General features: G+C 40.4%; 3 protein-coding genes and 1 long non-coding RNA gene across 7 annotated transcripts in view; 1 reads left to right on the plus strand and 3 right to left on the minus strand.

The window, feature by feature from the left end:
* The window catches only part of LOC115585582 (uncharacterized), an 83,299-nt gene that overhangs the window by 49,722 nt on the left and 7,346 nt on the right, over positions 1–26,231 (plus strand). Inside the window, exons 4-5 of one of the 3 annotated variants that reach the window (XR_003984728.1) lie at positions 2,342–2,475; positions 21,949–22,058. This is a non-coding gene — a long non-coding RNA (uncharacterized LOC115585582). Of the gene's footprint in view, positions 1–2,341; positions 2,476–3,980; positions 5,688–21,948; positions 22,059–26,231 lie in introns of those variants that run through there. The other 2 variants (XR_003984727.1, XR_003984726.1) reach the window with 2 other exon arrangements.
* Positions 206–4,531, minus strand: slc52a3-1 (solute carrier family 52 member 3-1). The gene is made up of 3 exons (XM_030424042.1): positions 3,494–4,531; positions 2,319–2,442; positions 206–2,049 (listed from the first exon to the last, which is right to left on the minus strand). Exons 1-3 carry the CDS (start codon positions 4,492–4,494, stop codon positions 1,837–1,839), a joined length of 1,338 nt encoding a protein of 445 aa, XP_030279902.1. The 5' UTR covers positions 4,495–4,531; the 3' UTR covers positions 206–1,836.
* On the minus strand, positions 9,475–14,527 carry LOC115585580 (ubiquitin-conjugating enzyme E2 variant 1-like). Of its 2 annotated transcripts, none has more exons than XM_030424049.1 (4): positions 14,394–14,527; positions 13,248–13,396; positions 11,516–11,641; positions 9,475–10,583 (listed from the first exon to the last, which is right to left on the minus strand). In XM_030424049.1, the coding sequence occupies exons 1-4, from the start codon at positions 14,491–14,493 to the stop codon at positions 10,437–10,439; spliced, it is 522 nt and encodes a 173-aa protein (XP_030279909.1). In that variant the 5' UTR covers positions 14,494–14,527; the 3' UTR covers positions 9,475–10,436. The 2 variants fall into 2 exon arrangements, with proteins under 2 accessions (XP_030279909.1, XP_030279908.1); XM_030424048.1 differs by having other exon boundaries at positions 13,248–13,408; positions 14,394–14,522.
* Positions 15,930–23,401, minus strand: peds1 (plasmanylethanolamine desaturase 1). The gene is made up of 6 exons (XM_030424046.1): positions 23,198–23,401; positions 22,154–22,273; positions 21,982–22,073; positions 21,700–21,844; positions 21,333–21,545; positions 15,930–19,871 (listed from the first exon to the last, which is right to left on the minus strand). The coding sequence occupies exons 1-6, from the start codon at positions 23,331–23,333 to the stop codon at positions 19,750–19,752; spliced, it is 828 nt and encodes a 275-aa protein (XP_030279906.1). The 5' UTR covers positions 23,334–23,401; the 3' UTR covers positions 15,930–19,749.

Genomic DNA, 26,231 nt, shown 5'->3' on the forward strand with positions numbered 1-26,231 from the left:
GCGGTATAGTATCTGCTGTCCAACATAACAATAGCTCAACATGAATTGATCTATTTAAATGTCAAGGATTAATAGTTACTGCAGGACTTGTGCTGTCCACTCTCTGTATAAACTATATTTCACCATACCTGGACATCTACATTACATCCCACTGATTGTTGCTGGTAGTATAATTCTACATGTAACATATTCACAGCAATGAAACTCATCAACAACCTCCTTTTATTAGCTTTACATTTTATACATGCATGTTATATCTGAGCAGAAACATACCATATAATATGTGGCTAAAGGTCAGCATTAAATCTTAAACTCGCAATGTCTTTTTTTAAATAAATCAGTTTATTAATTATTAATTTAATGTGCACAATATAAATGTGTTTCATGTGAGGATTGGTGTTCAGTGCCTGCAGAATGAAGAGTGGCAGATTTTAAAATACTGTATAAAAGTGTGCCTGTGCCATCTAGTGGGCAAAAAGGGGCTGACAAGTTTGAATCAAGAAAAATAGCTGCTTTCCAGTGTTGAATGTATATTTATGTTTATATAAGTTAATAGGGTTTTCCATCTTAGTGTATTCAATCACTTCGACAGAGAAATCGATAACGTTAAGTGGAAACATGGCTTCGAAATCACAACGCTGCAAGGAAATAAAATAATGGTAAAAAAACAGAAAGAACCTCAAAGTTGTTCTAAATTCTGGCCTATTGCGTGTTCGCTGTCTTTCCAGAGATGATCAATACCACTCTGGTGTGTGTAGGCTAAATATGGAGCAGTCAGTTAGCTTAATTTAGCATCAAGCCTGGAAGTAAGGGAAACAATCTGTCTAGGTAAAAACTTGCTTACCAGCTCCCCCAGAGCTCACTAATTAACATGTTTTATCTTGATTGTTTAATCATACAAACCTAAAATGTCAAAGGATACACAGCTGTGCTGTCTACCAAGTAATAGATTACCACAAAACCACAGCTGCTCAACGCCAGATCTTTTTAGACTTCATAACTTGTGAGGGGGGACTCACTGGATTTATTACACAGTTAATACATTTCTAATAAGTTAATAGTCTCATTCGCTGGTTTTAAGTCCTTTAATCCAGCATGCTGTGTGAAGCGACATTGTAACATAGCTTGTCTTCAGGATCTCAGTCAGTTCAAGCCAGTCACCAAAATAAATGTTGGCAATATACATTTATGCAATGTTATAACTTTGCATTTCTTTTTCAATTTTATGTTGTTAAAAAATGCTTTATTTATGGTCTGGTTAGGTAAAGACAAAAAAATCATTTGGTGTGGTTTAGGAAAAGCTCATTTTTAGGATTTAAATACCTGCTTTGGTTGCCACGAAAATAGCAGGAGATGTCCCGAAGACTCCTTAAAAATGTCCAGTGAATTCCCACTTGAAATGCAGTCTTGAAATGTTTGCTCAACATCAACTTTAAACATTTATTCAGGTGACTGGGCTGGTCAGATCAAACCAGGATATCCTCCCCAGTTTCACCCTCTTATCCAAGTTTTGGCTCCGAGATGAGAAAAACCAAGATGGCAACACATAATGCCAAACTCCAGGTTTCAAACCTTAGTCCACAAACCCATGGGTGACATCACAGTTGGTACACTTGCTTTGGACAGAGCTAGGCTATCGGTATCTCCGTGCTTACAGCTTTTATGGTAAGCTGCGCTAATTGACTCCCACCTCTGGTGTAATACTTAACGCACAGATAAGATAGCAGTATTGATCTTGTTCTCTGCAAGAACTGTACAAGCATATTACCGAAAATGTTGAACTTTTCCTTTAAGTCAGTCTCTAGCCTCCTTAGTACCGTCAATCTCAGATCAACGTCATAAGGGACATTTAGTGTTGCATAAGTCTCCTGACTTGAACAGTCCGTAGACGTTAACCAGCGGGAACATGGTGACTGAGCCTACTAGTGAGCCCATCTGTGCTGCAGCTCCGCACCAGACCAGGGCGATGTGGCTCCGGTCTCTCAGGATTACACCCACCATTACTTTGACATACGTCATTGTCCCGGTGAAGAGGAGCCATGAGAGCACCTGGTGAGGGCGATAAAACAAAAGGACTTCAGGACATATCAGGATATGGGTATCAGGATATCATAAATCGTCATTTTCAAATGCTGATACCTCAGCTACACACAAACAGTCCAAAAGTCACGTCATCGTCAGTTATGAGAGGAAGCAGAGTTACATAACACTAAAAAACAGGAGTTGAACTTTGTCACATTTTTCCCTGATAAAGCCACGGAGCCATGTTTTCCATATTTTGTTGTTTCTCTAGTGTAACATGTTTGTTTTTCACTTACAATGAGCATCTCTCCCACCACAGACCCCTGAAGCAGAGGACATGGACTCATGGCTGCCATCGCCATGTTATAGCTGCCGAACCCGGTCCCGAACACCATCAGCACACCGAGAAAGACCAGAGACCTGAACACACAAGAGGATCGTTACCAGCTGCAGGTTCTTTATTTCTAAGAAGCCAGTGTGAAATAATAGATTACTTTTCTTAGAAAGGGAGATTGATTGACTTTTATTATCCAGAATTCACTGTGTGCCAAAGCCATTTACCGGAGTGATAATGATCGCTTCAAATAAAAAATAACAAATTAGACAACAAGATAAAAGGATACGTTTCTCCAGTCAGGTCCCCATATCAACACTGAAACAGGTTGTGCTTGCCAGAGTCATACTGATCATTCAATTTAATAATAATTTTCTAATGAGCTTTGGGGACTAAATCTACAGCCCCTTGTTCTGTTCAAAAATACATTCCAGTTTATCAGAGGTCAATGAGACCTCACTGAATTGTGCTTCCTTCCTGAGCTGCAGTGGAGGGACAGTAACACAAACTGTTGGAGCTGAAGTCACTTCTGTTCACATCACTTCTGTTCCTCTAAAAGATGAAATGGGTTCTTGTGGATGACTTTACAGTTTCAAAGAAAAGTCAGCACCTGTCCACTGCAGCACATTTTTAAAACATTGTGTACTTAAGACCTGTCACTTGGTTTCATAACCATAAAATTCACCAGCACTATTTTCTTAAGTAGTTTTGCCGTCTTAAAACTCCGTCCTGCTGTTATAACTAACTTATCTGAACCCGCCTCGATTTGTTCATGGAATCACTCATTTTACCCACTAAGATCTGGGGCTTATGAGTCATACAATAAGGATGCTCTACTGTGTGTCCAACCTGTTTTTGCGGAAAAAAATTAATAACCAGATTGAAATCTTTAAGATGAAGTCTAAAGTTGTGAAAAAAATATTAAGTAGACGTTAGATTGTCCCCATCTTTTGATTATTAGCAGAGTTACAACATTTAATGGGATTTTAAATTGTGTTTTTTTCCTTTTCAATTTCACTTCAGCTCTCATAACAACAGACTGTTAATTTTATCTGCCATCACATTTACGTATCCTTTATCACACAAGTATGAACAGGAGAAATGATCATATGAGCACCTGGCGATTGTTATTTTTACCTGTTTTGGAAGAACATTGCAATGGTACAAGCCACTGGGTTGGCCACGGATGACAGAGCAGCAGAGAGGTGATAGGCCAGGTTCCCGTAGGGCATGCAGGAGAATGTCTGTACAGAGGGCAGCAGGCCGTTGGTTGCAGAATTAACCCACACCACCATAAAGTAGATGAAGGTCAGCTGGTACACGGTGTGTTTCGTGTTGGCCTGTCTGCTGTGGTCTGGCCCCTCACCCTGGCCCTTCACAGCCTCTCTATCAGTGTCTGCTCCAGGGTTATCCAGGCCGGAGCTGACAGATGCGGCAGTGTCCGGCACGAGGTTTTCAGTGGACAGCTCGTACGTCCGAGGAAGCCTGTTCAGTGCAACAAAAGCAGCCAGGCTGATGCACATCATGGCTGCCAGGAAGAAGAAAAACACTTCAGTGGAGAAGTTGGGAGGAAGGTACTCTGTGTGTAATGACCACATGTTCTCTCCTGTCTGGTTTGCTGCAGTCTCAGAGGAGTTGACACATTTGGCCATGCCTACACCTTGTGCCAGAGCAACCACACCTGGAATAAAACCACTCAGCCCTTCTCCAATAAAGTAGGTGGTGATGTATTTTGCTGGAAGCTGCATCATAAAAGGCAGGAAGGTAACTGAGGAGGTGCAGTCTACCAGAGAAAGGAAGAAGGTGATGATGAAGAAGGCAGTGCTGTGTGAAGCCCCGAACACTATCGTAGTCTCATCCCAGAAGAAGGCGAGCAAGATGCAGGAAACAACACCGATGGAGAGGATGGAGTAAATGACAACATGCTCTTTTAGACGACCCGGGCACAGTTTGTGCATGAGGGTGACGAGCAGTGGTCCGAGGTTGGCCAACTGGATGATGACTGTCAGGTAGGAGGGGAGCTCCCAGCCCTCCGGCAGAGTGTTGACGATGAGCGGGAGTTCCACCCACAGACCGTTCACCGCCACCCAAGAGCCCAGGCCGAAGGCACAGGCCAGCATGTGGACCAGCAGAGCCATGATGAAGCCGGATCAGTCTGAAGAAGAAGAAGCCTTCTCAGCGAATGGTTCCACCTCTGCTGTGTGTCGTACCTTGAACAAAAGGTCAGGCAGAAATGAACAAAGATACGTACATCAAAATGTATCTTAATGAAATGCCCTTCAAATAACTGTATCAAATATAAAAGGGTAAATGCTGGTGCCAGAAGAAGTCAGATAAAATACAGAAAGTAACATTTGTAATACTGAGCTATCTGAATGTAACAAAATGTCAGAACATTCAGATTTTTATCACACACAAGGCTCTGGTGTGAGTTTGAACGCCTACAGCAAAGAAGGAAAACAGGAAGAAGAATCTGACAACAACCAATAAATTATACTGAAAATATTATTTCTTCTTTCTTTCTACAGTATAGAAACTCACTTTCTGTCCTATTACAAAACATGACAGTTGTAGTGTATTTAGTTTCCTTGAAGAACAACTACCTTTTCAAATATACTTTGGTGTTAACTGCCTCCTGTGCAGACAAAATATTACTCCTGAAAATGAGGACAGTCTCTCAACTGGAGCTGATCATCTGGGAGGCTGGAGGAGCACTTTATGTACTTGGTTTTGGCCAGTCTTGTTATTTTTTCATGTGATAATGAATCATTGAGAAAATTGAAGATTTTTATTCATGCACATGTGATCGACTAATCTATAAATGACTTAGTTTATTTGTACGAAACATCTGTCTGGTGACATCATCTAAATCATAACTGTTAAAATTAGGTTAAAAATGTGAAGAAGAACATTGGACACTTTTTTTGTGGTCTGTTGATGTCGATCACATGAATCAGATACAGTGAGTCATTAAAACTTGTGGTCAGAGCCAGTGTTACTCAGATCCTTTTTTAATAACATCAGTCAGCAATCTGAAATGACTCCATTACAAGTCCTGTTTTCTTATTTCATTCAAGTAAAAGTACACAAGTATTATAAGGAAAACTATATTTAAAAAGTATGAAAAGTAAATGTACCCTGTGTTAATGGTATGAAATACCTGTATTTATTAATTACTAGTATGATTACATTAATGTCTGAACAACACTTCGGTTTAATCCGTAGCATATTCTATGACACATTTTGTGTTATTATTCTTATTCTTATTCTAATATTATTCTGCAATATAACTTGTAATATAGAACTTATAAATAAATATCTCTCAAATTAATGTACTGGCTTATAAATATTCTTTCTAAAATAGTTTTTAAGTACAACTATAAAGTTGCACAACTGACAAACTCAAAATACAAATAGTAGCTACTGTGGATGAAGTAATATACATGTACTTTCCACTGCTGCTCAGACTTGATTCCTCCATGCAACACTGTAGACATAGAAACACACCTACATCTGATAATTCATGAGAGAACATGTCAGATGAGGCCAGCTGAGTTTATAAGTCACCCTCAGTAAATAAGGACAGCGTCTTCGAAGATAAAGCCAGTGTGATATCTAAGTCATTTCAGTTCACACACATGGTATGCAAGTCATGTTTCAGGCAGCTGACACAAGTTTCACATCCCTTTCACACATTGTGGAGGAGTCCACCAAACCATGTGGGCCTCAGTGCTCTGACTGTCAGCATGCATGACGCTCTCAAGCTGATCTCATGATGGACAAAACGATGACTTGTGGAGAGGCTCGTGATATTTAAATGTGTTGGTTTGAGAAAGTTTTTGAAGAAAAAACAGTGTTACACCTTTAAATAATGTCTGATAATCACCTAAGCTAGCGGAGAGAAAGTGTGGTCACAGAACAGATACTCAAGTTTTCAAGAAAGAGATAACACAGTTTACCTTAGTGACACACAGCAAATAAACTGCCTGGTAGACAATGTTTGAGAAATATACTCACGGGTGTCTTCAGTCCCTGGAGGCGTTGAGTAGGACTTGCTGTCATCTAATATAGAGGTTAGTGACAGACCTCCTTTGGCTGTTCTTAAATACACACACTGATGGGAATCACATGGCTTCTGGGTAGGTCAGAGTCCAACTGCAGCTGCTGATCAGCGCCACTGGGTAACAGAGTCTTTATCCACTCCGCCACTCGTCTTTACTGCACCCACTTCTTAATTAGGTCAAGTCATGGTTGCAGCACTATGAGGTGCCCTTGACATAACTGCTCACCTACATTTGCCTGCTCCAGCAGAAAACAGAATGTGCTGCAGTAGTTGTTATTGACAGGCCCGGCCTGCGCTGCCCCCTGCTGGCCTCAGGTGCAGGACACAGCATGTGATCAAGCTCTGGGCAGCAAGTAGAAGGGTCTGTTGCAAAATGATTGCTGTTAAGTAACTACTTTCTTCATTCCTCTTTGGTAACAAGACACGGCTGTCCTCACGTCAAAGGCCACAACATCTGCCTCTTGAGAAGTGGGTGTGCTGAGTCATAAATTTCTACCATATTTTGACTTATCATAGCAGGAGAAGCACAGGTGTAATCAATAACATGAACAATGGCTCTGTTTGTGTTCCAGTATGTTCAGGGGTGGGTAACTGGCTCACCTGAATGGAATGCAGTCGTTGATAATGTTACACCTGTGCTTTTCAAACTGAAAATTAGGCTTCAGTGCTTTTGGCCTTAAAATAATAAAGCATCAAGGTTGTATCCCAATACACGATAAGGATCCACATGTTTTGAAATCTACTTAAAAGTACTTCATAATGATATTGTGATATTATTGTAGGGATGAGCTTTCACAACATAACAACACAATGACTAAGTGGGTAAAGGTGAGTAAAAGAACAGTAGAGTAGTAGTAAGTAGAACAGTCTGCCAAGGTCAGAAAATTACATCACTTTAGTGTAATGCAGCCTTAAGGACACCAAAAGACAACACTTGTGACATATGACCATATTAAGATGTCCAAAAAGATGACGTCTAGTCTCATACTAGGATAATGATATAATACCTCCAATATCTCCAAGCTGTAGTGAAAATGTCATAAAATCTAACATTATTGTCAAACTCTTTGTGTTCATTATGTGGTGAGACAGAAAGGTGTTCTTATGTTTGCACAAACTGTGAGACAAACATAAGAACACCTTTCTGTCTCACCACATAATGAACACAATGAGTTTGACATTTCAGGTTTTGCTCAAGACTTTGAGCATTTTCAATAAAACCTTTTACACTTTAACAAGTCTGTATTTTTCCACTGCCTTACCAGTTTTCTTGCCTGTGGACTTTGGGTAAACCTCAAATAATACTTATGATAGATGTTTTTACTGGAAGGGTTCTTGCTGCGGTGTCAGCACATGTCATGACATTGTCACTGACATGATAGGTGATAAGATAAGATAAGATAAGATAATGAAAAAAACATATTGTTTTATGAAGTGCTTTACAAAGGGCAGGCAACAGGCAATAGAATAATTAAAAATACAAGATCAAATACATATGTACACATGCATGCTGCTTGTTCACAACTCACATTTTTCAACAGTTTATGGGACTTTATGGGACCACTGCCCTAATTTAGTCGAAAGATTATGAAAGGAGTAATGATTAGTGTGATTTTTGATGGATTAGCAATGCTCACTGTATTCTGTTATGGTCCAGTACTGAAATCTAAATGTGATTATCTGCAGATACCGTAACTGATGCTATCTTTTTTTTATCTTGAATGTTATCAGAAGCATAATTAGCAATGTTTTTTAAGTGTTAGGTTACATAAGACTGTAGCAATCCACACAGAACCTAATATTAAAAGACCTTTAAATGAATTACAAAGACATGTTCTTGAACCGGAGCTTGAGTAGGCTAAAAGTACAAACAGGTGGCAAATTGCTATAGCAACCCCTTTTAAATACTTAGACCTTGAATCAAGTGCACAGCAATTAATTATAAGCTACTAAAATAGACAAAGACTCGCCTGCTAGCTCGCCACGAAAGTGAGGCGGCGGAGACACCATTAATTCATTTATCTATTCATTTTCACCTTAAATAGCTGTTTTAGTTCTGTGATTCTTGTCTAGAACTGCGACCTGTAAAAAATATGGTTACAGGCCTCGGGGAGCTGTAAGGACACCGTCTCCTCAAGGAGTCATCTACTCAAAGGTAAAATAAAAACTGCCCTCTGGATGTTGAGGTTGGATGCATCAGCTCGATAAAACATTAAAGAGCAGAGAATTTCACAAAAGTTTATTTATGATAGTCTTGGGCACCATAGTCTTTAATTTTAACCAGTAACCTCATTAAACATGTAGAACATTCATCACTGAAGGCTTCATAACAGTTAAAACTGAGGGTTTTAGAAGATGGTCCTCCATATTTAAGACAATGAAATTAAAAGTATTTTTAAGTTCTAATTCTGTATCCCTGTGTTGACTAATGGAAACAAGTTCTATTGTGGCAAAATGTCTATTTTTCCTCCAATAAACCATTATATACATTACAGTAATAGTTGGACATTTAACTATAGTTAATTATATGTTGGGAGTAAAATTTATCGTATACGTTGTCTCCACACAAACCTGACCACTAACATTTTTTATCTACAAGCAGAAACGGTGAAGTCGATCCAGTAAGAGCTTAACTGTAAACAAAAGTTTAATGGAATAGTTCTACATTTTTGAACTATGCTTATACACTTTCTTGCAGCTATTTGAAGTAACTCCAAGATGTATCTCGCTATTTTGTGTACTGGCCAGTCAGACTGAATCGGATACAACAGGCTTATTTAAGCTTTAAATGTATTTCCTTTCTGTTAAGCTAACCACATGCTGGCTGTAGCTTCCGTGTTGTTAATGGACTCGAGGCTGGTATCAATCATCTAATTCGACTCTAAATGCAAGACTGATTGCATCACACTTCTGCAGAATCAGCTTGGGTGATTCAGAGACCAGAAGTTACGCAAATAACTTGGTAAATAAGAGAAGTTATCATATAGGAAGGCTCCACATGAACTCCCTGCAGCACATGAGCACTTACATGTAGTGACCTGAAACGACACAAATGTGTGAAAAGCATGACTTCAGATTTATGGTAGCACTGGAGAAAGTAAAACAAATTGTTACATGAAGTAGCAAAGACAGTTTCACAAGTCAGATCACTCCCCTGACGTTACACAGGACCTGAAGAGGTAGCTGATTTCACTTCTATTTTCAAGCATGGGACTTCTGCAGACCTACAGTAGATTTGCATACTAAGATCAGATATAGTGGTGGAGATACTGTACATGTACAATGTTAACTTGGGACAATTCTGACATGGAAGGGGAAAATGTTAATAATGTGACCGATTCCAGGCACCGCACTGAGCTGCAGTCATGAATTTATCTGGCCACATGAGAACACATGGTTTAAATTACTGAAGATGTTTTGGATAGGGGGTTTTGTATACTATCTTGTAACCAACAGCAACCACACGTCTTGTTAAATATGTGCAATTATGTTATTTATGAGGCTGTTTTCCATGTTACAAAAAGGCAACACACAACGAGGTACACTCAATAAGATTATTTATGTTATTGTACAATCTGCATTTCTTAACAAATAATAATAAAAAAAGATTAGTAACATGTACAGTATTCGAATGATCACATCTGGTGTGGACTGAGTCCACCCAGAGCTCCAGTGATAGGAGAGCGAGGGGGCCAGTGCCTGGAATGACCTTCATGATGCTCAATAAGTTTGTGTGTTTGTGTGTATGCAGATAAATGTGTGTCTGTTTGCATAATCTGTTACTGTATACTAAGTCTTCTGCTGTGTGTGTTTATACTGATATATGTGTACATGTGTACTTATGTGTGTGTATGTGTACTTATATGTGTAATTATGTGTGTGTGTGTGTGTGTGTGCGCGCTCTGCCAAAGTGTCGGCAGGAGGTGGAATGTCACATTGCGTAGAATGGGGATAAAGGGATGAAAGCAAAACAGAAGAGTTGTGGGTGGGGGTGGTGGAGGCAAAAGTAGCAGGGGCTCAGTTGGAGTAGATCTGGCCCTCGGGTGGCTGAGGAAGCTTCATGTTTTCCTTGCATGTCATGAGCCGTCGCAGCTCCAGCAGCACCATCTGGATACTGTAGGAGTTCTGCCACTTGGCCAGTGCAGTCACCGCATGCATGTCAACCTGCAGGACAGAGAACAAGAGAGGCTGTGACGCTCTGAATCCTGCAAAGCAAACATACACTGCCAAGAAGGGTTTTTTAAGGACAATGCCCCAATCCCCTACACCCCTGGCTCCTACCACTTAGCCCTCCTCCTCTGTTTTGTGTGTTCACACCTAGGGATAGGGTCTCTCAGTTCATCATAGAGGGCAAAGTGTTAGAGCTACAAGGCCCTCCAAATTAGCCTTTTTTTAACACCTCAAACCAAGGCTTATGACAACTCTCTGTCCTTTGAATGTCAATGCAAAGTGCAACCATCTAAGATTTTCTGTCTCCATCAGATAAATGGCATATCATGCACCATATTGTAAATGTCAAGTCGCAGCAGTTTACATAAACACCATCGAAAACCACCGACGATGTGTAAGGGTCCTGGAGGATTGCCCCATTTCAGTGAGAATATCTGAACCAATAACCCTTATAACTATGTTTTGAGAGGCAAGGGGCACTCAAAAATGAGGGGTAAGGGTAGAAACTGGCAATGGAATTAAACCAATGTGCTCTAGATCACAAACACATCATAAACTGGATCCTATCCTAATTAACATTAACTAAAGAATGTGCAAATCCATCCTAAATGAAGGAGATGTAGATAACTCACACCATTTACATTATTCTCCTGTGCCAAAATTAATCCAATATTGCATTAGCTGTCACTTGACTTAAGCATGCACTACATGCAGACACGCTCAAATTATGTAAATGCTCTTCATCACAAGAAGTTCATTTGGATTTGGAGATACTTGGATATTACAAAATCTACATGCGTCAGATATACAGACGTGTTCATCAATGTTGCATGAACAAGATCATCCATTTCAAAAGACTACTGCTGATGCATCCACATTTAGGGAACTATGCTAGAAAAAATGAACTTGTTTAAAGATTTACATACCACACCGCTGGAGGTGTGCACGCCATTCAAGTTTATCTTCGTCACAAATCTGACGTACGGTGGTAACTCTGGGTATTCTGGCCCACATTCAACTTTCAGATTGTACATCCTGTTTTCATAGCTTGTCTGTGGACAGAAACAAGGAGGGAGAGGTGAGCTCACAGCACAGTGAATAGTAACAGTCAACAGTGGTTAATGTTTTCAACAACACCAGTGAGAGAAAATAACCCCAAATTATTAGAAAGGTAACTATATTTTACCCACTTCCATAAGAAAAGTAAATACATAGGTTTAAACTTATGGAGAGAGCACAAAATGGCAGAGTCTGACATACATTGATATCCACAGTCCTCTGCAAAGTATTTAAGGCAACTCAGAATTTGATCATTTCTGATCTCTATCCCTCACAACCAGAATTTTACTTCCATCCATCGACACCTACTTCATGAGGGAGCAGTTGTCTGACGTCACAAAACAATGACTACACCCATGGGGAGGGGGCAGGATGTATTTGTAGACAGCAGTACTTGTAGAAGGCTTGCGAATTAAATATTTAGATACCAGGAGTAAAAGTGCTATGAAATAAAATGTATAATGGTGTCATGTGTCATTATCCATCCTCTAATTGGTTTATAAATGCAAGGAGGCTGCAAGGATTTTACTTGTGTCTAGTCAAAGAGACATAAATGTGTTACAGTGAGCCAAGATTTTTGTTGACATTTGGCGTTGTGCACTAAAGCACTCGTCTGTCAGAAGGTGGAAATTATCGAATGTTTGACTGGAATGCGGCATTAGCGTTCTTCTAGTTATACAAATTGCAGATCCATATCAAGCTGCAACAAGTCCCAAAAGGCAGTCAAGCAGTCAAGCGTGTAAAGAATCAATGCTTCAGATGATTGCTTTCAAAAAGGAACGAATTCTGTGATGTGATTTATGATGCATTACCTGTTGCCTCCTGTAATTCCACAGTAATATATTATGTGTTATTTTATCGTCAGTAATGGGTTTAATGCGCTGCTGCCTTAAATTCAATTTCACAACTACGGTTGCATCATTCAATACACTCAATCCCTTTCAATCAATCCTAAAATATAGCTAACCTTAAGTTTTCTTTTTTAAATCATATAATGTGGGGCTGTGAATCACAAGGTATGATTTACAATACAGTGATTTTGTGATGTATATTAATTGAAAGAAAATCGCCCAACGATACATGGTGATATCCGTCTGTCTGAAGAACACAAAATACCCCTAAAATGGTCATTTACAGGAATAATGTGATTATTTACTGCATTTGGGTCCCAGTATCACAGAATTTGAAGTAAACTGAGATGAAACAACCACCAGGAAGCTTAACAGTTCTGGTCTAGAGGTAAATGTTAGAGGAAGGACAAAACTATGCCGCACTAAAAGCTGTGTAAATCAGGTTTACACCACAGGAGTTATTTGAGTAAGGACTCTGCCAGGGAAGCTGTTCAGAGCCACTGCATGCTCAAATACCATTATCAATATCTGGCACCAGTGTATCAATAATCCTATCACAAGAGGAAGCCCTACAACATGTTGCAAGATTGACATTTGTCCCACCCCCAATATACTGTAGATCCTGATTTGTACACTGCGCTGAGCCGACCTGACACCTGACATGGTTACATGAGTCTGTTGATCTCTCAGCCACTTTATGGCTTATTGCACAATCCTCACTTAAGTGTTACCCATTGGCCCCACTCACCCTTGGAGGGCCAAGGATCACCCCTCTCCACCGGGTTAAGGTCATGTCCTCGTCATCCTCCAGACCCCAGCTCACGGTCCCATCTCCCACACCTTTCTGGCCTTCTTCCAGCTCTTCGAGGAGCCGGAAATTGCGGGGAACTTTAACGCCTGTTCGTAGACATACACACACAAAACCACAGCCACACTGTTATCCTAACACATAAAACACCAAGCGTACCAAACTGACAATTTACAAGAGCTCCAGCCAGAGCAATGACTTGCAGTTATAAAGGTGTGAGCTGGCATGACTCATGCAGGCACAGACAACGTGACAGGAAAATGTGGAGCAGCTGCCGTAACCAGCTTTCAGCAGCTCTCTGATGATTGATGTTCATTCATATCCCATAATTTAGCATCTGGCTTCAACAATGCTGCATCATTTAGCCTCTGCAGTGAGGCAAGGTGGTGCTGCACCGTTTACTGAGCCATGCAAACAAAAACAGTCACGCTGCCAGCTGGTGCAGCAATTTAACTTGACCGGCATCTCTGGAGCTCTTTATTTAAAGCCAACATAGATCATGTCGTCTGGATTAGCTGGAGGTCTGTCTCGGAAGACGTATAGTCTTTGACGTCTGCTGGCCTTCGCTTAAACATGCACGAAACTGAATGTTGATGCACCAAACATCTATCGATAACCACTAATTACCCGGGGTTGTGACACTTCCTTTTTCAGAGTCGGCATACAGTTTTACGTCGCAAACATGCTAATACTGGTTCGCTAGCGTCATCGCTATACACCATTAACATGCTAAATCACGTCATTAAACGAAAGCGAACAAGTCGTATAATGTTGAGTGTGCAGACGAATGGTATCAACGCACTGTAAGACATGTATTTCAATTCTCGGCAGTAATACTGCAGCTCGTCGCCTTTCTAACTTAACTTACGTTAGCTTACAGCTAGCTAATAACATCGCTTCCTATTCATTCTCCTCTCTGTTCTCTATTCAAGCTCCAGTTTCCGTTAGCTCCCATCTTTTTACACCGCGGTTGCATTATTAGATAACTAAACTCACTATGGAGCTTGTGAGCTACATTATCAAATACCCTGAGCCGATTATTAAACGGCCGCATCTCTTAGCGATTTATTTCTCTCCAACATTTACCTGATGAGGCGGCGACCGCCATCTTGTCGCTGCACAGCGGGAGCGCGCACGCACGTTTGCCATTGTGGCTGACGGTGCGTGCGCGAGGAACGCAGCGCATCGCTTCCTTTGTTGAGCTCGCGCTGTGGGGAGCAGATTATGTGGCTGCTTTAAAGCGGAATTGAAACAGTCTGATACATCTGTTCAACCCATCTGAGATGGTTAGAAAAAAGGAGGATAAGACAAGTGTTAATGTTTCAAAGGAAATATGCAAACTATGTAGATTAAATCATAAACTTGGGGTGTGACATAGCAGCAGAGGTGTGATAATGACGGATGAGTGGTAAATGTGTTTGGTGTTGAAGGACAAAACAAAGCCACAGACAGCAGTGCTAGTTTAAATAGACCATGAAAGAGGCCAGCATCACAACAGATACCAGCTTATTAAAGGAAAAGCTCACCCGAGTAGGAAATATCAGTCATTATCTACACAACTCCATGTAGATGGACAGTCGGCTATTATAGTCCACAAAACATTTCTGGTCTTCACAGCAAAATGGCACTTGAACGTTCTCCTATATAACCGAAGTAGATGGGGACTTGTTTTAAAGGTGCTATTTGTAAAGAAAATAGATTTTTGAGTCTCACTCCCAACTCATCAGTTTTTGACAAGTTGGCAGCGAGACTCAAATATCAACATTTCTTACAAGTTGGATCTTTAAAACATTAAAGGGGCTCTGTGTTACAATCTGTAGCAATTTACATGCATAAATCCAATTTTTATTGGCCATACATGAGTAAAGTGGAGTTTGACGTGAAAAATTAGACCTTTCTCGTCTCTCTGAGTTGCCTATACAAGCCTGTGGATGAATACGTTATTTGATTTCACTGGACTGTGGATTTCTGTGTGAAGGACTTGGGTCGGATTGTCCGCAACAATCCAAAAGATGTGACTGTATCCACGTTCTCAAGTGCCTTGTGTCAGTTCCTCTCTCCACTCTCTGGTAACACTGAGTAACAGTCGCTAATGTTAGTTGAGAAATGGAGTCAAGCACAAAACAGAAGTTCTACAGAGCCCCTTTAAAAAAACAACTGAAAGCTCACCTGACTTAATCCAAGTCTACAGAACCCGTATAATCCCCATTTGGTTTAGAAGCGACAAAGTGACGAATTTGGCTTTAAAATGGCAGAAGTAGCCTTTTCAAATCAGAGACTCATTTTATGTTTTCTTTGTTTACTTTTTAAAACAGTCCCCATCTGCTTAAGTTGTTTAGTAGAATGCTGCAATTTTGTTTTGCTGTGAAGCTCCAGAAATGTTTTGTGGACTACAAAACTTCACCAAACCTTTGTTCATCATGGGGGTGATAGGATAATGAAAAATTTCATTTTTTTTTTCTTACAAAGCAGTGTGCTCTGAATGTAAACTCTTAAAGTAGAATAAGTGAGATATAAAGGCAAAGTGAGAGAGTAACAGTATAAAGAAAGTGCAGTTGAATTATCATAGCTACAACATCTTAAAGCAAAGAAGAAAGAAAGACATTAATCAGACACAACAGGTAGTGTAATTATCAACTGTTTATTTAGTTTATTTATAAATACAGTTTAATATATACATTGTTAGTCTCCCAAATTGAAGACAACAGAAAGGCATCGAGGCATTATTCTGATATCTAAAACTCCATCACCACCAGCATACAGAACCAACTACAACATCCATATGGGTCTCGCCTCTTGAAGAATTGAGAGGCAAGTAAATTTAAGGTCGGTCAATAAATTGTTTTTCCCATATCGCTGGCAAGTTTTAAAGTAAATCAATCAGGGAGAGGATAAGGCAATTCAATAAAAAGATCAAGGATCATTACAAAAGTGATTTCAGCACAGAATGTCAAACATACCAACACCAACTGCCCACACCACTTACCAACACGTTCATTGGCTTTCACAAAATTGTTTCCAGTGGGGGAAATATTTAGTTTACCACACATCATCATTACAAAGTACCCTTCAAATCCAATGCAGCCCATTGTCTAAGCCTGAAAACCAAACACAACTTAATCACAACTTCTAGCTCAACAACAGAAGGCCAAGTTAACTGTACTGACATATGGCTACAATAGAAGCTATAATGCATTTAAAATCATTCGGCTTCTTTGGCCAACAGAATCTGACGGAAATGAATGATTTAAACGACTTCTATCAACTAAATAAAGGCCTTAACTTCACTAACGGAGTGTTCGTTTTCCCAACAAATTCATAATAAACTACCTTAAATCGCTCTAACCACAATCCTGAGATCATCTGGAGAATAAGAATGAAGAATAAATCGATGCACAATAGATCGATACTCGCAACCAGACTCCCAACTATGACAGCCATAAATAGCAATTATAGCAAGATTAATATGGTTTGGGTTCCTTGTGAGCTCACCACATATTTTTTAAAGGGTGTCAGTTAAGTCAATCTCCAGACTAATTATGGCATATCATAATCTGTGTTTCTAACCGTTATCCTTAGCTATTGTCTTATTTAGCAGTTTTACAAAAACACAAAACATCCTTACAACCGTCATCAACCTTATATTATCACAAAAAGTAATATACTGAAGCAATGAAACATCCAGTAGAGCCAAAAATAAGCTGTCTGTCTACTGACTGCAGTTAGTGGTGCCCGAGTAATATTTTGCCTAATACTACTGATCCAAAAGAACTACAGGAGTAGGACTTTGAACGCAGGCCTTAAACTGTGACGCAGAGACACTTAACGGTATCCGTATACCAGCATGTATCACACAACCTAGAGCACAAAAAACTGCTTCTCACAAAACTCTACAAGCACTATGCAATCTGCAGCCGGCTGTTGACCTATGGTGAATAATTTCATATGATCAAGTATGAAGGATTTAAAAAACTGGAATATTACACAACATAGAACAGAATTTTGGCTTAAGAATTAACTATCACTAAATCGTCTACTTTGACTAGAACACCAGAAGCTTAATAATTCAGCCTTTAACCTGGTCAACCCAACCGAACAGCAAGATTAGCTCCTTCCATTTAAACCCGAAAAAAAAACCTCTGACAGGATTTCCTTGGAACGGGAGAATATTTGGGGTGGTTCGAACCTGGGTCTTCTTTTTGTAAGCAGCACGATCAATTTCACCTGGAGCGAGCACAATCCTCCCCGGTTAGCGTCTGCTTTACACAAACTCAAAGGAAAGCTGGTGACCTGGTGTATTGCTTGCACAAGCCGACATGCTGTAGGCATGCACGCATTCTTACGTCTGTGACATCTCAATTAGTAAAAGTAATTTTTTCATGCAGTTCATCAAGTAGCTAAATTTTTGAGCTCCAGTTTTCCAACTTAGCAACTAGGTGTAAACTATTAGAAAAAGAAAGGCATTTTAACCTAATCAGATGAGTTAAGACATATAGTTAAGGGCCTCTTATTAAACTGCATAGTTATTAGCTGTACAATACATTTACAAACAACAGACTAAACCGTTAGAAAAACTCTCAACCGACCGATTAATTACATAATCTCATCTGTAAGCGTGAATAAATTCCTGGATCGTCAGCCTTCATCGAAGCCCTTGTGACATCACCGAGTCTGTTTGTCACGGTTACCAAGACGGTACACGGTGGCAACATAACTCACAGGGAATGTTACGCTCTGAAAACCGACCGTTCTTTCCCACAATACAAAAGAATAGCAACAGGTGGGGAGTGAAAACAATGTTACACACTGTTGGCACATATTAAGAGCATCTGTGTCTGATTCACTGAGACACAAATCCCAGAAAGACAGAGAAGTGCTGCAAATGAAACAAAACAACGAAGAACACACAAGTACTGCATCTGTGTTGTGTAAGGCAGCTCGACAAAACTTCATGCGCCTCTCTTTTGCAGAACAGTCTATTAAAGAGTCAAAACTTAAAATGCTTTTCACAGAGGACACACAATCATCTAAGAAGTCTTCTGACTCAGCAGAACAACCAGATCATACAAGTCTATCTGGACTGGTTTTCTAATGGTTAAGCATCAACGCTGACTTCAGTCACACACTTTTTTATCAAAGTGACTTCTTCTGATCGAATAGCTTGGCCTGAAAATTGCACATCCATTATTATTAAAGGGCTCTGTGCAAGAATGTGTAGCAATTTACACATAAGAATCACTTTTTTATTGGCTCAGGGAGTGAATGTGAAAATTAGAACCTTTCCATCTCACTTAGTTTCTTAAGTTGTGTGATGCTCCCTGATTGTGAATTTAATTTGTTGAAGGATGCGGTTCAAACGATGTGACTTTATGCACCTTCTCTAGTGGCTCTCTTGGCCAACAGAGAGCAAACAGTAGCTAACATTAGTTTAGTTCCACGGAGCCCCTTTAAAGATGTAGATGCAGAATGTTTCAATGTCCAAAACAATGCAAAATCTAATCAGACTGCCAGCTTGGGATCTGACAGCAATATTAGCAGTACAGTTATTATTTACTTTTTGGTTTGTTTTCCTTTAAAACTCATTTTCTGAGCCGTCAGACCTCACATTTTGCATCAATTGTAACTGTAGTCGTTGTCTAAGATTTACAAATCCATGACTAAACTATTAAATATGGCTGCGTCTTGATTTGTAGCAAACAAAAATGGGACTCAGTAATGAAAAATAATCTAATTCATTAACATATGTTGTAATCACCTCTCTTTCAAAATGAAAGTGTGCAGCGAAAATCAAATGTGCAAGACGTCAACAAATGTAACAGCAATTAACAAATTTGTTCTTAAGCTTTCAACATTGGTAAAGCATCCAAAAACCTCTACATCACCCCACCCCTACTACTTACCATGGCCTACATCCAATTTTATTACCTGCACACCAATAGACCCTTTAAAAGAGATGAAAAAAAGGCTGATCCAGAGAAAATAAAGCAGTGCTAAATATAGAGCGATTCATCCACTCCGCAAATAAACGGCTGTGGCTCTGGATGAGGACGAGGGAGAGTTCACTCTTTCAAGTATTCTGTCTTGGGTTTGTTTGAAATTTCTGTCGTGAGGGAAAAAAAAACCTTTAAATCTCCTCAGAAAGCGATCGCAAAATTCCGTATCTGACCATACCTTCAGAGTTGAGTTGTGTTCGACATACGCAGAGTGAAGAATATATTGCAATTTGAAATGGCGATCTCCGTGAGTGAGTAATGAAAGAAAATCCGTCAACAGAGCCCTCTTCTTGAAAAACAGACAAAATGTGCAAGACTTAAAGCTATGGCATCAGAAAGTGTTTGTTAGTTTTTTCTTCCTACGGATTACAGTTTTAAGTGAGGCAAAAGAGGGGATGAGCCGGACGGAACCAGCGTCTTCTGAGGTAGGGTGCAGTTAGCCTGCAGCTTTACTTGACTTTCTGAGCCCATTTCAGGTCGTCGGCCCTGGGCTTCTCTCCCGTCACACTCTGGATGAGATCCTCCAGGTTCCTCCAGAAACCGAACTTCTCCAGAGGGTAGTTCAGCCAACCTGGAGAGAGAAAGCTCAATGACAGAGTGCCTGACTCTCATTCATAAAGTAGTGCTGGGCCTATTGGAAGATGCCATCGAAACATCATGATTTTAGAGGCCCCCAACCAGAGAGAGCAGTAAAGTATTGTGTCCCCTCAGAGCTGCCGTGAGGTGGGAGTTGTTGGCGTTTGTTCCATGTCGGAGAGAAAATTAAAAGAAGTTCGTTGCTGCTCAATGCACTAACACCACATCTCCATGTTCCATTTATTACTTTCAAATTAAACCTGAAATGACTAATTAAACCTTAGGTGACTCAGTATTACTAGCATTCTATTTTTATTTCCAGCTTCCGAAGCCGAACACAACTAAGCTTAAGATGTGGGGCGAAAACGAAGACTCTTTTAAATCTGTCACAAGGGTGAATGTCAGGCCAGCCAGGAATGTGAGAGTTGATCTGACTCTGCTGGTAATGGGAGACAGTTTTCTAGGCTGGATCAGACAGTCGGAGATTGCTGTTAGGTCGCCTAACCTTTTCACTTAGATGCACCTATTAATACATTTTATTTCTTAACACATTATTTCGAAGATTCTAAACAGGAATATTTATTTTTCTGCATTAAAATCAATGCACATGGAACAAGAAATTGTGAGAACCTCAATTGTGTAAAAAAATTAATGATGTAAATTAATAACTGCATTTCAGGCTCACCAGTGCTCCCTGTTGTGGAATTTCAGATCGCCTTCACTATTCATAACAGATGAATAAGACTCAGAGAAACCGATGGAGCAAAATAACATCACATCTGTCTGCACAGAGTCTTCCCAAATGTCCACATTATATCTTACAGCTTCAGGAAGCATCCTTCCCATACATAGTTCTCTCCCCTCTAGCTAGAGGACTAAGAGGTAAAATAGGTCAGAGACACTTAGTCTGCTAACACAGATAGATCGAAGGCCTCCTTACGAGGTTTATGCAAACAGTTAGCTTAGCCTTGGCTTGGTTCGTCAGACATCTGTTCTGTAGACATATTTACAATAGCTTTGAGTATCTAGGTTGCAGAGACCATGAGAAGATTTCTTGTAGAGCAATTGTCACTATCGTTATCCAGACTTTAACATCTGTACAAGATACGCATGACCTCCGATTGTATGGAGAGAATGACAGGGGAGAATCATATTTTTCCCCAACACTACCAACGACAGTGTTTTGTTGGAGAGTCTTTTGTGCACATGTGCAACCAAAATAGTCTCACCCTGAATGCCCTGAGCTCCTGCCATATGGCAACCTAGAGGGGACACACTACCTACAACCCCCCCCCCCCCACTGCCCAACAACAATGTCATCATCATTCATGTTTCAATGTGGACGTCATCATATGCCAGTTTGGTAGACATTGCCCAACTCCAACATAAAGTTTTCAGTTTCACTTTAAAACACGACACACAAGCACAGTTTCATAACGAGGAAATGAAGACGAACCTGTGGTGATGCAGAAGTACGTCTCGTGAGGGGAGACGTGATGGACGCGGTGGTGCTTGCGGGGGAGGATGATGTGGCAGTCCTGTAGGAACACCACCCAGCGAGGCAGGCCAAAGTACGTGTGCGACCACTTGTGAATCTGGTTGGTGAGGGTCACGAAGATGGCCAGTGCAAACAAGTAGCAGTACCAGGGGTAGTTATGGTAAATCTCCGCTGCGAAAGGGAAACAGAGGCAGGATGAGACAGAACTCTGATGTCTTTTTCCTTTTTTCTTGGGTCAGCTACTTTTAAGTGATGGCTTCGAAAATGACACAGCAGTTTCATGTAGAAGTAAATGTCAGGCTGAGTTTGTTGATACAAAACTCACCGGGGGAGAGGGTGAGGAAGTTGAAGGCCATGTTTGCTAGGGGGACTATGGTCAGCATGCAGTTGTCACCATTGGTCTCAATGAAATCGTGACGGGTAATGGCTGTCGGGTCGATGTGGTGCTCTCTAAATGGTCGTATAAAGGCCTGCAGGACAGATCAGACAGGGTGTCAAACAGGAAACAGTACGCAATGTAAATGCGGGAAAATGTTCACAGTATTTATAACACAAACAAATGATTCTATTTTAGGGAGAAATAGATGAGAGATCAGGTTATGGTTACCTTCCCGAAGATGGGCAGATCCACTGATCCCCACGTGTCGGCTCCCCAGTGAACAAGTCCGGACGCAAAGTCTGCCGTGAGTATTCCTGCCGCTGAAAACGAGAGAGTGAGAAAAGTGAGAACAACCAACACAGCTCGGAAAAACTGAAGAACATTGTATAATTTTTCTTACCAATGCTCAACAGGATGTACCACAGATGTCCCAGGTGGAAATTGGCAAGAAGGTGAATGAAATTGAAGGCCATGAGAGAGAAGCAGAGGACGACACTTATCCATTCTTGACATCTTTTGCCTTAAAGGAAAAACACCATGATTAAACATGGAACACTTCCCTGATAACATTCTCAGTTATATCACGTCTCCAGTCCTGCACATGAACTTGATATTACATCACTTCATCTAAAATGTCCAAAGGTTGAGTTCATCTAGTCACCGCAGTTCATTATCAGCTGCTTTTTTTTTTTTTTTGTAACAGTGACCCAGTGAGGTAACGTTCCTCTCGCTATACTAGTGTCATGGCTGGTGAGCAGCTGGGCCTGAATTACCTGTCCACACTTTCCATTTAAAAAAGAAGCCCCTAAGGCAGGTAAAACTCTGAGATTCAGATCCTAGACCAGTCCTTCTCCTGATACGAGGAGCAAGTATTTGTACAAAGGGTGTGAAGGCTTTACACTTTGTACATTCAAGAGCAAAAAAAAATGAGTATGTAAGGTGGTGGGAGGACTGTTTGAGTGGAATCTAAAAACTGTTCAGATCCTCAGTTGTTAATGCTTTTCTCTCTGAGTTACAGTCCATGAGGCTGACTGAGCAGCAGCAGCGCTGTTATGAAAGGTCACAGCAGCTCCACGTCCGAACGAGGCTCCTGAGCCTAAAGCACAGCAGTGGATTCTTCTAACCTGCGCCTGATGCTCGAAATGTCAAAAGGACAACAGCGACTCAAACACAAATTCAACAAATCTCACATGATTCCTATTGTGTAACAACAAAAGTGTGACTGACCCACACACACAGACAAACACAGTACTGTCGCTCATTGTTCGGTGTCATGTATCAGTAGCAGCTGAAGACAAACCGGTGTTCTTGCTGTTGAATTTAGTAGTTTTTTGTTGTTTCTTAACTACGTTGTGTAAAGCCTGTCGTTATGTCACGCCACTTATGGACACTTGAACCGGGCGAACGGGCTCGTTAGACGGAGCCGCTAAGAGGATCCACTCACCTGGTGAGTATAAATTGGCCAGTTCTCGGGCGCCGGCGTGTTGTGGACCCCATCTGGCCGCGCCTCGGCCCGGTCCCTGCGGCTCGGGGTTCTGTGTTTCCGCTCCACAACCGTTCTCGTTAACCATTCTCGCCATTTCTCCACCGTGGGCCCAGCCCCTTCAATCTCTCTACTCACAGTCAGGAGCCAACGGAATCATCAACTTCTCAGCCCACAGACAGCGTAGCGTTTTCAACCAATCAAGTGCAAACCGTTGAGCGCAGCAGCCAATCAGCTTTCGGGGAGACGTTCCCCAGAAAGCCGATTGACCAATAGGGATTGCGAGCGGAAAGACCGCATTTCCTGACCCCACCCGTCCTCTCTGAAGCTCGCTGTGCTCGCTCAGCCTTTACTGCTGGATGTACAGCAGATGGAGCCCTCTCACATTAAATGAAAAAAGTGGGGTGGTTAGGTGTTGTAGCGTCATCTGTCACCCGTTAGATTGTTTGATTTTACAGCTTTAACCGTGGAGGAGACTCCTGGTTGTCAACTCAGTCAGGTGAGATGTTAACGGCTCAGTGGGAGAAGTTTGGAGAACTTGTGTAACTTAGCTAACTTTCAAAATAAGAAATGACTCATTCTTCCCCCTATAAACCCAAAGTTGAATCCATATACACTGAAACGAAGCGTTGCTTAGTCCATTACAGTCAGGGTCAGTCAGTCTCACTTGGTCTGGTAGGACCAGTTGCTGTCTGTAGCTAACGTTAGCTAATGTTAGCTAACTTTAGGTATACTTTACTTTGTGATACTGTTAGCCGACAATTTAGCTTTTTCCATTCTTCTGTAACTGCCACTACTACGACAAAAAAGTAGTCCTGTACAAGTAAGTTGTTGGTCCTGGTATTACCACTAAAACCAACTAACTAAAACTTGTCTATTGACAGTTTAAGTAAAGTCTACTTAATGTTGTGAGTTAACTAATGTCACTGTATTAGTCATATATTTGGAAGTGACTAATTTGGCCAGCTTTTTTTTTAAAGCCAAACAGACTTTTTTGTGTACCTTCCAGTATAAACCAAGTATTTGTAGTCATGTAGTAGAAGTCAAATTTGTATTTAGCCACAGCACTTACATATATTTAAGTTGGGTCTCATTCACTCGCCTGGGTTTTATTTATTTTTGAGGGATATGAATCCACAATAGTTAGTAACTATAGTGGTATTAAAGGTGTAAGGTATTGCCCTCTGAAATTGAGTGAAGTAGAAGTAAAACTATGTCAAAATACTCAGGTAAAGTAGGCTGTAAGAGCCAGGACAAAGATTTCAATACTCAAAAATGTGTGTTCAAGGCTGGATTAAAAACCAGATAGTTCTGGCAAGGGCCCCTTAAAAGTCCAAGGTTCACTATGTGCCAACTGGTTTTGCTGATTTGATTAATTGCATATTTGGTAACTAATGCATCAATATATCACAATATCAGCTCCGATAGGATTCACATTATTAGTTTATCTTGTGGCCAGGTTTTGAGAGAATCTGTGTCAAATATCTATCCCTCTAATTATTTTTTTGAAAAGACGTTACTTACAGCCTTTAAGAACGCACTCAGTTTAAGGTTGATACACAAACTCTACCAGGTGTAGAGGGTGTAAATAATGTCTTCTTAAATTAATTCTCAGGCATCTCAGGTATTGTGAGACTTGGAGCCATTCTGGTTTTTTAAATATATTTCAAAACAAGTCCCATTTGTTTTACTTGTTTAGGAGAGTACAGCGTTTCTTTGTGAAGCTCCAAAAATGCTTTGCGGACTATGAAACCTCACTTGACTTTCTCTTGGCATGGGGTTGACTAGATAATGACTGAATTTACTTTTTTGGCTGAATTTTTCCTTTAAGACCTTTGAGGTCTGTCAGGTGGTATTTTCCCAGCATATGAGTCCTGGTTTCTTTCTGGCCAAATAATGAAGCTGTCATGTGTACAATGTCAGTGTACTTGAAACCAGGAGGTGACCGAGGACATACTTAACTGATTGGAGGTGGTTGGTCGTTAGGGGCCAAACAGCAAATATTTGCTCCAGGGCCTTCCACCATGTCGATCTGGCGCAGTGTATGTTCTATCTAGGGAGTCACAATTTTTGTATTTAACAGTTAATCCACACAAAAGATAAGATACATCATAGCAATTAGGTCACAGATCCCAATGAGTCACAGAATAAAATGTACCACCAGCGCTTTCTTTTGCTTGTAAAGGGGAAGGATGTAAATTTGAGTCAAAGTCAGGAGGTGTTTTGACGACATACCCAAACAGGAAAGTGTTTTTGGCTGCACACCAGTGAAACAGTTTATGAAGAGGTACACGTGTCCTAAACATTTAGATGAACCCTCTTATCCCTCACAAAAATGAAGCATAATTCCAGTTAAATTTATAAAGTCAACTTTAAATGGAAAAAGACGAATATTCCCCCCATAGCATTTCCAAGTGTTATTATTATCGCCTCCGCTGTTGCAAAGACAACTGAATTGCTTCCATTTTCCTCAGAGTCACTAATAACAACAACACAGGATAAAACTTGAGTTTATTCAATCATTTAGTCTATGATAGAAATGTATCGCCAGCTCAACTTCCTTTTCCTGCAATCAACGTTTACTTCTCATGATAAGTTGAAGCAGAATACAATTGACGGTTAAAGTACAGTTCAAATAAATTTCCAAGTCTACTTTATGTAGTAAACGCAATTATATCAGTGTACTAGACATATACTTAGAAGTGTACTACATCAGTACTTCTTGAGAGTAAATGCACCCACTTTTTAGTCTATAAAAATATACATCTGAGTATACGTAAAGTGTATGATTAGTAACTTTCTGTATACAACTACTTTATATCTAAGTTTTATTTTGTAGTGCAACTTTACTGTTTTAAAGGTACCAAGGTGTCCCCATTCATATTGTGAATATTAAGCTTGAGCATTATATTATAATATTATATTTGAGTTTTAATTCCTTCTCCAATATTACATTCTACCTCTTAAATACAGGTATGAGCCAAATGGTTAGACT

Source organism: Sparus aurata, chromosome 7, assembly GCF_900880675.1.
Source record: "Sparus aurata chromosome 7, fSpaAur1.1, whole genome shotgun sequence".
NCBI lineage: Eukaryota > Metazoa > Chordata > Actinopteri > Spariformes > Sparidae > Sparus > Sparus aurata.

What these genes read in the sequence shown, in the direction of transcription:
- slc52a3-1 (XM_030424042.1), bottom strand. Translation starts at nt 4,494, where the DNA reads ATGGCTCTGCTGGTCCACATGCTGGCCTGTGCCTTCGGCCTGGGCTCT. An exon ending in GCAATGTTCTTCCAAAACAG is followed by an intron (nt 2,443 to 3,493) that starts GTAAAAATAACA and finishes TTGTGTGTTCAG; the next exon opens with GTCTCTGGTCTTTCTCGGTG. An exon ending in TGGTGGGAGAGATGCTCATT is followed by an intron (nt 2,050 to 2,318) that starts GTAAGTGAAAAA and finishes CGCCCTCACCAG; the next exon opens with GTGCTCTCATGGCTCCTCTT.
- LOC115585580 (XM_030424048.1), bottom strand. Translation starts at nt 14,493, where the DNA reads ATGCGCTGCGTTCCTCGCGCACGCACCGTCAGCCACAATGGCAAACGT. An exon ending in TGATCCTTGGCCCTCCAAGG is followed by an intron (nt 11,642 to 13,247) that starts GTGAGTGGGGCC and finishes TTCTGTCCACAG; the next exon opens with ACAAGCTATGAAAACAGGAT. An exon ending in TGCACACCTCCAGCGGTGTG is followed by an intron (nt 10,584 to 11,515) that starts GTATGTAAATCT and finishes TCTGTCCTGCAG; the next exon opens with GTTGACATGCATGCGGTGAC.
- peds1 (XM_030424046.1), bottom strand. Translation starts at nt 23,333, where the DNA reads ATGGCGAGAATGGTTAACGAGAACGGTTGTGGAGCGGAAACACAGAAC. An exon ending in GTACATCCTGTTGAGCATTG is followed by an intron (nt 22,074 to 22,153) that starts GTAAGAAAAATT and finishes TCTCGTTTTCAG; the next exon opens with CGGCAGGAATACTCACGGCA. An exon ending in GTACTTCTGCATCACCACAG is followed by an intron (nt 19,872 to 21,332) that starts GTTCGTCTTCAT and finishes TTCTCTCTCCAG; the next exon opens with GTTGGCTGAACTACCCTCTG.